The sequence below is a fragment of a genome, unplaced genomic scaffold (genome assembly GCF_019419815.1).
Source record: "Pyrus x bretschneideri cultivar Hongxiangsu unplaced genomic scaffold, Pyrus_bretschneideri_v1 Contig62, whole genome shotgun sequence".
NCBI lineage: Eukaryota > Viridiplantae > Streptophyta > Magnoliopsida > Rosales > Rosaceae > Pyrus > Pyrus x bretschneideri.
Genome location: NW_025999801.1, coordinates 815,261 through 829,746, shown reverse-complemented (window position 1 = coordinate 829,746; position 14,486 = coordinate 815,261). Strand labels below are relative to the sequence as shown.

The 14,486-nt window shown below is 37.7% G+C and overlaps 1 protein-coding gene and 1 pseudogene across 1 annotated transcript; both read left to right on the top strand.

Moving 5' to 3' along the window:
* The first annotated feature begins 6,821 nt into the window (after window positions 1–6,821).
* Window positions 6,822–9,441, top strand: LOC103946205 (annotated as a pseudogene).
* A 231-nt stretch (window positions 9,442–9,672) lies between these two features.
* On the top strand, window positions 9,673–12,994 carry LOC103946200 (TMV resistance protein N-like). The gene is made up of 4 exons (XM_048572678.1): window positions 9,673–10,232; window positions 10,953–12,090; window positions 12,267–12,578; window positions 12,680–12,994. Exons 1-4 carry the CDS (start codon window positions 9,754–9,756, stop codon window positions 12,992–12,994), a joined length of 2,244 nt encoding a protein of 747 aa, XP_048428635.1. The 5' UTR covers window positions 9,673–9,753.
* Window positions 12,995–14,486: the final 1,492 nt, after the last annotated feature.

Sequence of the window (14,486 nt, the reverse complement as noted above, 5' to 3'; positions counted from 1 at the left end):
CAAGGAGAGTCTAATGGTGGTGATAATTGGTGAAAATCATTTCAATAATGGGAGAATCGACGACAAGGGGTTCTCGTACCCACTGGTGCGGTTTTCATAATTTCATGGCTAAATTTCTACAATTTTGGGTTTTAATGGGTAGAGGAAAGGTCGCAGAACATTTTACAAGGGTTAGATAACGTGGTTCACTGGAAAAACTGATGAAAAACCACTGGAGAATATGAAAAAGACCGGGTCAGGTCAAGAAGTGCAATCGGGTCGAATGGGGGTCCAGTTCCCCTCCTTCTCCCCCCTCTCCTTTCCCCTCCTTACTTCTCTTTTCGATTGGTCCTTCTTCCCCCTCCTTTTCTCTCCTTTCTCTCCTTTCTTTTCTTTCCTTTCTATCATAGTCGTCCATCTCTTCTTTTGCCTTCATTCTAGCCACACACGTGGCACATCTTTTGCTCCAGATTTTTTGGAGCCTTCTAAATGAGGGCAAAATTACAAAAATATCCCTAACTTTAAACGTTAATAACTCTCTCGTTATAACTCCATTTCATAAACAATTTACGCCTACGCGTTCATGAGATCGGGCTCTATTCAAAAATATAAATTGTGACATCGAACGATCTACAGATTTTAAATAATTAGTTTTCAAACTTCACTCTTCGTAACTAGTTTAATTAAAATCTAAATTCAAATAAATTAATATAATATCCTGAAAGATAAAAATCTCAACAATACAATATGTAGATTATAACAGCGAAATCCGAGAATAGGATTTCACATTCATGAAGAGCTTAACTTCAAAATTCGCCACTATAATCATATAAATCATAGATCAAAATTTAATCGTTGATTGTTGTTTACATTTACGCTTTATTGTTCTCATCAAATTTTCTTTTTTCAGATTTTCTTTTTTGAAAACATAATCTATTAGAGGATGGAGGAAGATAAATAGTTTGGATCATTGATATTATATTCAGAGTTTTACGATTAGTGAAAATATTGCTTGATATTTATAAAGTTTCTACAAACTATATGATATCGACTCATATTTCAGTTAATCGTAAATATCGAAACGTGATATCAAAGATCTGAACCATTCATCTTCTTATATCCACCAGATGATCATGTTTTCAAAAAAGAAAATTTTTAAAATGAAATTCAGTAAGAAGAATAAAGTGTAAATCACAATCGATGGTTAAATATAAAACTAAGGTTTATGGATCATGTTGGACTTCGAAGCTGGCCCCTTCATGAAAGTTGTAAAGCTTGTCACTATGAGAGATTGTATTTTTTTTTTTTTTTTTTTTTTTACATTTTTTACACTTTTACAATAATTATTATTAAATTTATTAATTTTTCCCTCAAATAAAAAACATTATTCATGAGGGTTTGGAGGATTTTAAAAAATCTAAATGATAATGTAAGTGTAACCATTATCTACCCATGGAGGAATAATGATGAATCACGAGTGTTTATATATTCTTTCACATTTTTCATACTTGTATGTATGTCTTCTTAGTTTTTGCCTATACAAATACTATACTAGGTTATTTTAATTTTGGACAACAACATGTTAACTGTTAAGTAAAATTTATCCTAGTTATGATGATAAGGAACTCTCATAATAAAAATAAATAATGACTAAAACTTTTTATTTTTTAACTTATATAGAATAATAATACAAAACTATATATTTAATATAGAATATATTGTATTTATTAATATGGCTATTGTATTTTATAATAAACCTTTTAGTAATTAAACTTTAAAATTATCAAAATAATTTTTTTCTTAACGGGTTACCCGATAATGACCCAATTAGTTATCGTGTTGACCCCAAACCCTTTATTTTCGTGTCGTGTCAAAAACTGGCAGGTCTAGTTTTGGTCAAAAATGGGCACCCCCCCATCATTTTGGTTTTAACGGTGGTGCATTTTTGCTCAACACCATAAATTATGGTGTATGATCACCATATACCTCATCATGATATGTCCTTTCACTTAACCTTCGTTAATTTTTATTTATTTTTTGTTTAGAAAATGTATATTTAATATTAAAGTTAAACAAAATTAGTTGAAATGACACGTGTCAGAAGATGAGGTGTATGGTGAGCTTACACTAGAGTTATGGTGATGAGCAAAAATGCTCTCGCCTTGAAGGTGAAAACCAACCAATGTCTTCTTTTGATATAATTCTATCATATATGTTTTATTGTCCTAATGTGGTGCACATGTGGATCCTAAAAGTCTAATTAGGTTGTTCCACATGGAAAGTAATTTATTGTGATTATTTTTTTGGTCAAGTAATATATCTTTCATTACATTAACAAGACCCAAAAAAACCGGGTAAACAACAACAAATAAAGTAAAGTCGAAGTAAAATGATAGCGACAATCCAAGATATAACGGGAAGCCTACATCAAGCTTAGGCCTGAATGTTGCAAAAGCAAAGATCACACCGCCACCGTTGTCACATCCTCGGAGGAAGCCAAACTCTGAATCGAGAAAGTAGCCACCACATCCAAGTCCCTTTCACGAACCCCCACAAATATATACAAACAAAGTATCATATGGGTAGAGAGTGAGGCTAAGGGGTTTGTAAAATACCCCACACTTGACCTCGATGAGGATTCGACATGCCAGTTGGGGTAGGGGAAGTGAGGGAGGGAAGTGGATTTGATATCCAATTTTCTGAACGGAGCCTACTGACCTGAGCACATAGTGGGATGGGATGAAGTATCACAGCTAGGGATGAGGGAATAAGGAAAAATAAAAGACATAAAGCAGCAGGCGAAAAACGCCAGATAAGGACCATGAAGTCCAAATCTGAGACAAACTCAGGGGATAGTTCAGATCTGGCTCAGGAAAACTGAGATAAAAATCCCAAGGAAACTGAGAAAGAAAAAGGAAGAGGTGGTGGATGCACGATGGGGAATGGACAGAGGAGATGAGAAGGGAGTAAAAGAAGGAAAGGGCAAAGAAGAGAGGAAGGAAGGAGGAAGATAAGGAGTAGCGGGCTGCTACCTACCCCGAGTAAGAGCAAGGGGTGGCGACTAAAACTTGAAACTGTAAAAGGAGGGGTTGCTTATGGATCTGGAATTTGGAGTTCACATGGAGATATAGAAACCGTGTGTTTTGCTTATTTATTATGATTTAAAACCATAAGAACAAGCAGTGGATTGGTGTTTTGGGGCAGGTAGTAGAAGAGAGTTTTTTTTATCAATCATTGTATATGGGTGGAAAAAAAAGTGATGATAAAATGGGCTGTGAGAAAGCATAAGAAAAAAGATACGAGATCAATGGTGTTTTTCTTGCAGATTATGAGGATAGAGATTCAAATAGTTGGGTTTTCATAGGGTTTGAGACATGATAGTCTGAGAAGAAGATACGCCATATTTAACAATACGCTTGCATACACGTATTTCATTGTATTTGGAGTTGTTTTATTTATTTTGAATGTCAAATAAAAGAGTTAACAAAGCTATCTCTTAGTTAAATCATAGGACATTTGACAAAATATTAGCAAAAAGAAGACACAACAGAGACCAACAAAAATCAGGGAAATCAGACCTGTGACCGGTCACAAATGGTGGCTCCCATGAGTGACGCCACACCAACCCATTTATCAGTTTATATAATTGAGTAATTTACCTCTACACCCAAATCTGTTTTAAGGTATAACTGGAAATGGAATATAAAGTTTATACAAAAATTAATGGCTGAAGTTAAAATTACTGGGTTTAAATAAATTGTTTTTTTTTTCTAATCAAGTCTTCTCTAAAAAGATTGATCTCATTTAAAAGTCATCCGTCTATATTTGTGATATGCCACTCCAAATTTATTATTTGTTTTTAGTATTTTGAATTTCTAGGTGTATTTGATTTTTATTTATTTATTTTACAGCCTTGAGAAAAGTGATTTGATGGGTGTTTTGGTCATTTTACATTTCACTTTGGTGTTTAGAAGTAGCTTTAGAGGCATGATAGATAAATCATTGCAATCTCATCATGCGATGGAATGACATTCTCTATATGTAACTGCTCTAACTTGATATCTTCTTTATATTTCTTTTCTATACTTTGAGCATTTTGACTATATGGCAAATTATTGCAAATTTTGAGGATGAAATTTTTATAAATGTTGGTTGTGACTAGAAACTCTATAAACTCTTTGAGTATTTTGATAAATGTTGGTTGTGACGGGAAACTCTCTAAAAGTTTTTTGTGTGCATGTGTGAAAAGCATGGGGTAATAGTGCTCACCAATTATCCCATTATCATATTAAAATTAAGGAAGGAAATTTACAAACAAGGGTACATAAAGCAAACCTCATTGAAGAAATAACAGCGCAAGTAAGATGGCAGGGGAACCTAAAAGCCACCCCATGTACAAAGTAAAACAAATAGTAAAAACAAAATCATCTGAAACGATAATTGGTAGAAGTAGAAAGATCATGACATATGCAGAAGCTACATACATAAAGGAGCCTTGGACTATCCTACATCATAATTTGTGAAAAATCTCCGTCAAATTGAAGAAACCATCAGTTAAGGGAGGGGTTCATTTGACAAAAATGCCCTTTATTTTAACCGAGTTTTTTCACAGGATGATCAAAATGATTGATGGTGGACAATCTTAAAAACCACTTTTGTCGATTTTAAATCTCAAGAACCAAAGTGAAGAGTTGCACCAACAAACTCTGCTTTTGAAGGATTTTCAACAATTGGCTGCACCTACACACTCTTCAACAGGTTGAATCATCTAATTTTATATTTAATTTTTTATATTATTATATTCGAATGCATTTTGTTGTAGGTTAATCTCTTGGTTTCCATGGACAAGTCACCCGTTGCCTTGTGCCCATGGGGCTTTCTTGACTTCTCTGCTACTTCTTCCAAATTGAATATTGCCACTGGTCAATTATCCGGTCAACTTCCAAAAGCACGGACCTTTGCTGCCATTGTCACAAATGGTTCGGAAAGTTCAGTTAATTTAAGTCAACTTCCCTCTCCTACTGTTCGGGGAGATGTGACTTACGTCAAAATCAGTGAGGACCTCTATCAAGAACAATTACGTTCATGCCGAACAAACCTCATTGGTAGGCTTTTGTTAAAAAAAGGAACGATGCCGATGAAGACTGAGTTTCTGAAGAGTGCTTTGGCTTCTTTATGGAAGCCTCACAATTCATGGAAACTGGTACCTCTTGGCAAGGGATATTTTGATCTTCACTTTTCCAACGAAGAAGATGTGAGAAGAGTATGGGGTGGTGGAACCTGTACACTTCAATTTGGTCTTTTTAGGTTGTCTCAATGGCAACCAGATTTCAAACTTGGTGATGTCCTTCCCCAAACACATGCACAGGTATGGATCAAAATATATGGCCTAAGTCAAGAGTATTGGCACCCTCGCATTCTTATGGAAATTGCTCGTGGGGTGGGTACCCCACTCCAGTTGGATCATGCTACACGTGAAAAGTTATATGGTTATTATGCTAGAATTCTGGTCGATGTGGATCTTTCTGCTGATTTGCCTTCATCTATTATGGTTGAGCGGGAACAACATGGTTTTTCTGTTGATATTATTTATGAGAATTTGCCACCAACCTGTGGACATTGTGGTGTAATTGGCCATAATAGAAACAAATGCCGACATTTAAAGGGTAATCATTCCGATGGGATGCATCCAGATGTTGAGGCGCATCATCGCGGACGATCACCAACTCGTCAAGTCTATCGTCCAAAACCGTCGGCTAAGACTGCTTCTCCTTCAGGTGATCCTATACACATGGAATGTTCCCCTTCAGTTGAAATTATTCACAATAAGTGTTCTACTGGACTTAATAATGATATGGGGGTCCCACTTTGTAGCTCTCTTGAGCAACGCCCTACTGAACAAGTCAACGATTTTGTAAATCAAATATTAATGACTGTTGTGAATAATGAGCTAAGTGTGTTGGCTGACAAGGTCATTGATTCATCGACAGATTTTCATTGTCACTTAGAGACAATTTCAGATAGACAGCTTCTAGAGGTACAACCAACCAATATTATTAATGATTCCCCTTCTCGCAACTTGAATGGTACTCTTTCAGAGGAGATAGGAGATGAGCCTACGGAAGAAAATAATATCGACCACAATGTTGATGTTGATGTTGATGTCCCACCTGGTTTTGGTTCGAGGAAAGAGATCAACGCTGTGGATGCAGGGAAGGATTCAAATGACTTTACTCTAGTTCTTAGTAAATCTCAGAAAAAGAAACAAAAGAAAAACCAAAAAGTTGACGCATGTAGGCAAGAAGAACCCTATGTTACAAGGGCAGGAAGACAAGTGATTTCTACCTCCAAATGAAGCTAGTTTATTGGAATATTCGCCGTATTGGTAATTCTGAAACACGTACGGAGCTTTCAAATGTTTGCCATTCCCATCATCCCGACTTGGTTTGCATCTCTGAACCTATGGTTACTTTTGATTCTATTCCTTCTGCTTATTGGAATTCATTAGGTCTATCTTTACTTACTGTCAATAACAGGGGTGATTTATTGCCTAATATTTGGGTTTTGTATTCTACGGATTATTGTTCTCCTACTATAATTTCTTCTTCAGGGCAACAAGTTACTTTTTAGGCTTCTTTTGAAGGTGTTCTTTCTCAGTTTACTATTGTTTATGCGGCTACTACTAGAATGCCATGGATGGCAATTGGTGACTTTAATGCTATCCTTGGAGCGCATGAGCAAATGGGTGGTCACTTGCCTGCTCGAACTTCGTGTGAGGACTTTCGAAGTACTACTGAGCTTTGTGACTTTACTCATATGGATACTACTGGTGCTTTTTATGCTTACAACTGGTGGAAATTATAGTCAACAAAATCAAGAAGTCTGCTGGATTACCCCCGCCTACTTGGAGGGCTTTTGCATGTTCTGTTTCTGCGTGGCTTAAGAGGTTGCGTGATATTGCTTTAAAGAAGGAAATGAAGATAAGAGAAGATGGCATTAGTACAACCCCTACGTTATTGGGATTGGCCACTTCTTTGTCTAGTCTCTGCTCAGGTGCTGAGTATCTGTTGCAAATAGTGCATGGTGCCATCCCACAGGTGTATTTTGAGTCTAATTCGTCTCTTCCTGCTGCTTACTTGGCTGTTCACGTCCTCGACCATCTTTACAAGAAGCTGGATGAGGTGTGTCTAGTGCGAGGTGGTGAGGAGGAAGATTACCAGATGCTTCTTTATTTATTTATTGGAAGTATATTGCCGTATATTGAGGGTCTTGATTCTTGGCTTTTTGAAGCAACACTAGATGATCCATACGAGGAGATGTTCCTTTATGCTAATAAAGCAATATCTGTTGACGAGACTGACTTTTGGGAGAAGAGTTATCTATTAAGGCAAGTACAGTATCAAATGTTAGATGTTGCGACCTCTGCCTCAGTGACAAGTTTTATGAAAGGAAAGGAATGTGGCAATAAAGACCTTCAATCATGTCCATTGTTTATTAAGGACATAGCTAAGTCTATTGTTTCTGCTGGAAAATTGTTACAGCTGATCCGGCATATTCCCATGACATCCTCAGTTGTATATAGAAACGGAAATGACTCTGAGGTTGATGGTTTTGGAAGTTTTAATAAAGGTGGAGAGTGATGATAGTGTGATTGTGCCAGTAAAATGCTCAGAGAAACTTTTGACTTTGTCAGAAGTTAGGCCTTATAGGCCATGGTGACCATATCTTTCAACATATATCCACTAAACAAAAAGTGGAGAGTGATGATAGTGTGATTGTGCCAGTAAAATGCTCACAGAAACTTTGGTGTAAGTTCTTGGTTGATACACTGGCAGAGAAAAGAGTAACAGAACCAGAGTCTGCACGTGATAATGGAAAAGGATTTACAGATGCAAATGAAGAGAAAATGTTTGCAGGTGTGGTAAATGGGTTTCCTCATTCAAGATCCTTCTGTCAGAAAATCCAGTTCTAACAGTCTGCCAAAAGATCCCTTCTAAGAACGGGGATGCATGGAAATCCTTGAACTTCTCCAGAAATTTATGTCTGCCCCCTTTAAACGATGAAGCTTTACGAAAGGCTATTTTCGGTGTGGAGAGTGGATCAACTTCTTTGGCTGAAGGAACAAATTATACTTTTGGTTTCCGCTTTGGTGAATCAGAATATCTTCGTTCACAAGATGACTCACATATGTTACAATCGTTGTTTCCTTTTCCTACTCTTCTACCATCTGTTCAGGATGAGCTCTGTATGTCAGAGCTCTTACCTTTCCAAAAAAATAGCACCCTTCCATCAAGAGTTCTTGCCTGGATTCAACATTTTGAACCAAGAAGTACTCCACTTCCGGTGGTTATAGTGCAGGAATGTCTTACTGTCTACATGCAGAAGCAGGTGGATTGTATTGGCAGGCATATTTTGTCAAAACTGATGAATGACTGGAAATTGATGGATGAACTAGCAGTCTTGTGCGCGATTTTCTTGCTATGGTCAGGTGATCTGCTACAGCACTTCTTGACTGTAATATTCAATAAGCTGGATAAAGGAGAAACATGGGATGATGATTTTGAGAGTTAAACACGATATTGCAGGAATCTATAAGAAACTCTGCTGATGGAGTGCTACTAAGTTTTCCTGATTCATTGATTGTATCCCTCACCAAAAATCACGACTTAAATGGAAATGAGCAACCTAAGATGGCTTCCCTTCCCTCAACTCCTCATAAAAGTCGTGTTCAGAGCTTTGGAATGGATGGACTTGATCAACTAAACTTCACATATAAGGTCTCTTGGCCACTTGAACTTATTGCAAACGCGGAGGCAATCAAGAAATATAACCAGGTCATGGGGTTCTTGTTGAAGGTTAAGCGAGCAAAATTCGTACTTGATATAGCTCGAAGGTGGATGTGGAAGGGTAGAGGCAGTGCCGCAAACAACCACAAGTGTCACTGGTTAGTGGAGCAAAAACTTCTCCATTTTGTCGATGCTTTTCACCAGTATGTGATGGACAGAGTATATCACAATGCATGGCGTGAGCTATGCGAAGGTATGGCAGCCGCTCGATCTCTGGACGAAGTCATAGAAGTACATGAATTGTACTTGTTGACAATTCAGCGGCAGTGCTTTGTAGTTCCAGATAAGCTGTGGGCTCTCATAGCAAGCAGGATAAACAACATCCTGGGATTAGCATTGGACTTCTATTTTATACAACTGACGCTTAGCGGCGGAACAGTTTCTGCAATTAAGGCCAAATGCGAAATGGAAGTCGATCGTATTGAGAAGCAGTTTGATGATTGCATTGCTTTCCTGCTCAGAGTGCTTTCGTTCAAGCTCAACGTCGGGCACTTTCCTCATTTAGCAGATTCGGTTACTAGGATCAACTACAATTACTTTTACATGTCAGATGCTGGAAACATAAGGACTCTTTGCTTCGAGGCTGGGGAAGGCTTTTCTAGGCAGAACAGAATGATTGCAGTTAAGGATTTTAGTTTATTTAATTTTTTGGAGTAAAACATCACATATTAAAACAAATTTAATATGCTACGAGGAATTAGGGAAAAAAAAAAAAAAAAAAAATATGAATGTTACTTTCTTTCATTTGTATTTGTTATTGGACTTTAGCCAAACGACCATTCTTTCCCGGCAACTTCAAAGCTCCCCCCTTGAAGATGCATCCCATTTTTCTAGTGAGAACCAATGAAGGGGGTCGTTGACCTGCAGTCTTGAGTTTGTTAAGGGGCTACACGAGACTCACATTGGGCTGTCGATCTTGTGCTTGTTGATGGCTTCTTCTTCTTCATCTGTTCCTGATTGGAAATATGATGTCTTCTTGAATTTTCGAGGCGAAGACACTCGCAGGACCTTCATTGGCCATCTCTACAAAGCTCTAGTTCAGAACTCAATCAACACGTTCATTGACGCTGAACAGCTCAGAAAAGGCAACGGCCTTTCGCAGCTACTCACAGCTATAAGCGACTCGAGGCTTTCAATTGTAGTTTTTTCTCAAAACTACGCTTCTTCCACATGGTGCTTGAAAGAACTCGTCCAAATACTGCAATGCATGGATCAGAAGAAGCAGATTGTGATTCCCATTTTCTACGAAGTAGACCCATCTCATGTTCGTAAAATCGAGGGAAGTTTTGAGAAAGCTTTTTCTAAACATGAACATGATCCTAACGCCGACATGGAGGAAGTGCAGCGGTGGAGGTCCGCTCTACAAAGAGCCCCCAATTTATGTGGCTGGGATTCACAAAATTACCAGTAACTCATTCCTTCATAATCTTATGAACTTACTAGTTTAGAAGTTTAGCTAATTTCCTGTTTTGGTCTTTTTAGTCTCGAAGAAAATTCTTATTTCGTTTATAGTCGCTAATTTCTTGTGGTTATAATTAATGTTAATACAACTAGAACCAAGACTTCCTTCGCAACCCTCTACAAAATTGAATACCCACCAACTGTCTGCAAAACTTTCCACCGCCACACCTAGATATTTTCTATGAGAAGGGAAGAGGAAACTAATTTAAAAAATTAGGGGGCCTTGATATTGATCTTGCGGTGAAGAATTCACTTGTTTTTATTTACGTTTTCACATGGGAAGACGTCATTTGTACAAAACCTCTTAATTTTCTCCCTCTTTCATGATGAGGAAAGACCAGGTGTAAGAAGTAGAGAGGAGACATAATTTACAAAAGACGTTGTCCAACGTTAATAAGTAAACAAGAACAAGTTAAATTAATTCTTCAAACCGCAAGACCAATATATATATGGCCACGATTAAAGGGTCTATAAAACATCTGGGGAGGATATACATGACTAGTTTTCTTATATGTTGATTGAACTTAGAAGAGTGCATTGAGTAAATGAAAGAAGAATAAATTGAGAATTATTGAGTCGTTACTTTGTGTTTTCAATGACAGCGTGATGAGTGTTATATAACTAGCAATCGCAGGACTTGACAATACTGTTTTTCAAATTTGGCAGGGATGATGCCAAGCTTATTGAGTTGATTGTAGATGATATTTTTAAGAAATTGATCAACAACTTATCAAGTGAAAAGAGTGGCTTGGTTGGAATGGATTCCCGCTTACAGAAAATGGATTCACTATTATGTCCTGAGGTCGGTAACGTTCGCCTTGTTGGAATATGGGGTATGGGCGGTATAGGCAAAACCACCATCGCTAGAGCTGTGTATGACAAAATCAATCATCACTTCGAAGGTCGCTGCTTTCTTGAAAATGTCAAGGGACGTTTTCCCTCCACTGATGCAGGTGAAGCACCACTAGATATGCAGGCAGAACTTCTATCTAGTATCACAAATATGAAGGTGGGGAGTTCAGAGATTTTGAGAAATGGCTTTCAGAAGATGATGGAAAGAGTCGGTAAGAAAAAAGTTTTACTTGTTCTGGATAATGTGGAGAGTTCATCCCAAATTGAAGCCTTAATTGGAAAGCAACCTTCATTTGGTGGCGGAAGTCGAATCATTATAACAACTAGAGATAAGCAGTCACTAAGTAGACTTGGTGATCAGATATATGAGCCCGAGTTGTTAAATGACGATGACGCTCTTGAGCTGTTTATGCAGTATGCTTTCAGTACAAAGCAACCCACAGAAGAATACATTGATCTGTCAGGCCATTTCATAAAATATGCTCAAGGTTTGCCTTTAGCACTTAAAGTCTTGGGAGCATTTCTCGATAACAAAAGTGTACTTTTGTGGAAAGATGAGTTAAAGAAAATAGCGAAAAACCCGCACCTGGGAATTCAGAAAGTCCTTAGAACAAGCTTTGATGGACTAGATGGTTTACAGAAGGAAATATTTCTTGATATTGCATGTTTCTTTAAACAAATGAAGAAAGACTTCGCAATACGGATTATGGAAGGTTGTGACTTGCATCCCCATACCGGATTAGACGTCCTAGTTGGAAGAGCTCTTGTCGTTATCTCATCTGACGGTGTACTTGAGATGCATGATTTATTAGAGGAAATGGGTCGTGAAATCGTACGTCAGGAATCTATAAAAGAGCCCGGGAGGCGCAGTAGGCTGTGGAGCTATGAAGATGTGCATCATGTGTTAACTCAAAAAACGTTGAGAAATGCACTCCCCCTCCCCTCCATTAATGTAACTATTTCGAATCTTCTCCCTCCCTTTATGTTAGTAAATTTAAATAATTATTATTATTATTATAAAAAGTATAATGCTTCAACTTTGACCAAAATCCAATTCATGAGAAACATGTGCATTAGGTGTTATAATCTTAAGTTTTGTACTCACTCAATTTGCAATTTTGGTTATAGGCTACAGAAGCAGTTGAAAGCATAATTGTGCGTTGGCCACATGGAGACAATGTGGTGAAATTAAACACCGCTTTTGTTGAAATGACAAAACTAAGACTACTCAAAGTCTATACCCACTATTTACGACCACCGATCAGGAAGTCCGTTGATCAATGGAAATACGAGGATCTAAAGTTTCTCTTTAAAAAATTAAGTTATCTATTCTGGGACAAATGTCCCCTAAAGTCTTTATCATCCAATTTTAACCCAGAGACTCTTGTTGAAATTGACATGCAATATAGTTGGGTTGAACACCTCTGGAAAGGAACTAAGGTACGTTCATCATTTGCCTATATACTAGTTTTAAATGGTTTAGTTTTTAAATGCCTTATTATGTATGTAACACATATTTTCCCTGATGTATATTGACTCAGTTTCGAAGCACTGCACCTATGATTAATGCGATGGTCCCAAACAATGAGCAAAATAAGAAAGTGGATGATGTGGAATCCTGCCTCCCCTGGAAGGATGATTCAGAAACTTTGACTGATCCTGAGGAGTCAAGCTATGTGGAATCCCTCTTCCCCGGTAGGAATGATTCAGAAATTTTGATTGATCTTGAGGAGTCAAGCTATATGGAAGAGATGAGGCAGCGACATTTGGAAGAGACCAGGCAGGGACATCGACGTTTGGAAGAGATCAAACGTCGACGTTTGGGGCTGGGGTTTTACCACAAAAGGTCTCAGTAATTGTTAGAAAGGGGTAATCGTATTTAAACTCATTCGTTTTCTTCCCCCTGATGTGGGACTGCCAACAAATTTCTCATCACATTTTCACTGATCCGGAGGAGTCAAGTGATGTGGAAAAGATGATGCAGCGACATTTGGAAGAGATGAAGCAGCAATGTCGACGTTTGGAAGAGATTAGGCAGCGACGTTTGGAGTTCCTTGAGGTGGAGGGAACTGTAGCATCTCTCTCTTTAAAAATGATAATTTCTCAGCACTTGGGGGTATTTGGATCAGTGTCAGAGCACTGCACCTTTGAGTGATATGGTGGACTCAAGCTACGGGGAAAAGTAGGCGGTGGTTGTTAAGGCAATTTTGAGTGATCTCAAGCAGTCGAGACATGAGGAAGAGAAGAATGAGAAGGCGGTGGCTGCCTCAAGGAGAGGTGGGAGGATACGGGATTGTATCTGTGGGTCACGGGGTGATGGGGATTGAGGTATTTGGCGCATCATCACTGGTATAGTAGTAAGACTAAGGGACCTGGGAGAGGGAAGAAATGGTGAGTTTGTGTGGTAAGAGTTTGCGACTCTTTCGTGTTTTGAGTTGGTTTCTGCTTCTGAGAGCTCTTCTATTTAGATTTTTGCTTTTTCGCATATTCTTTCTTCACATGCGGTGGTCAGTATTTACTTATCTGTTTGTACGATAAAGTTGTTTTTTCTTTCTTTTCAATCAGGTATGTAGTGTTAGTGATTAAGCATTGAAGCTGATTTCTTAGGCCATCTTAACTAAAGGGGCTATGTTTAGCCCTCATCTAGATTATAAACCTGAAAGAAATCATTCTTTAATATGAAGAGTTGAATAAAATGAGGTAAGATAGTATGGAATGGTGAAAAGGATGTGAGAAATGGTGTAGAAATGACTTAGATACTTATAGGGAAAAAATTAGAATTTTTAATTTTTTTTTTAATTTCGTCTTAAAGAACAAGAAAATTCAAATCCAACGGTTAGCTGACGTTAGCTAGCAAGTGGGTTGATGACAGTTAGGCTCAACTTTTTGGGCTGGCTGGTTATATTTGCTAGCCCCCTAGCCATGTGGCTGGATTTTGGCCTGTGGGTCACAAATTTTTTTGGCCTAGCCCTCTATTGGAGATGAGTTTTGTGTCAAAAATGTCATATTTTGCCCTATAACCCTTTGGACCAAAAGGACTATGTTTAGCCCTTATCCAGATTATAGCCTTGGAAGAAATTATTTTTTAATGATTAGTGTCTGACTATATTTATATATCATCTCCAACCGAATGGGGCTATTTTTTAGCCCTCTCAATAATATATTATTTTAAGTATGTTATTTAATTTTATTGGTTAATTGAATTAAACTACCAGGTTTCTAGACATATTTGGAGTGCCAGTTGTTGCTAAATGAATAAGCCTCCAGACACATTTTGAGTGCCACTTTAAGATGTGGCAATTTGAAAATTATTGAAATAATTAAAGGAAAGATTATTGGAAGAGGTAA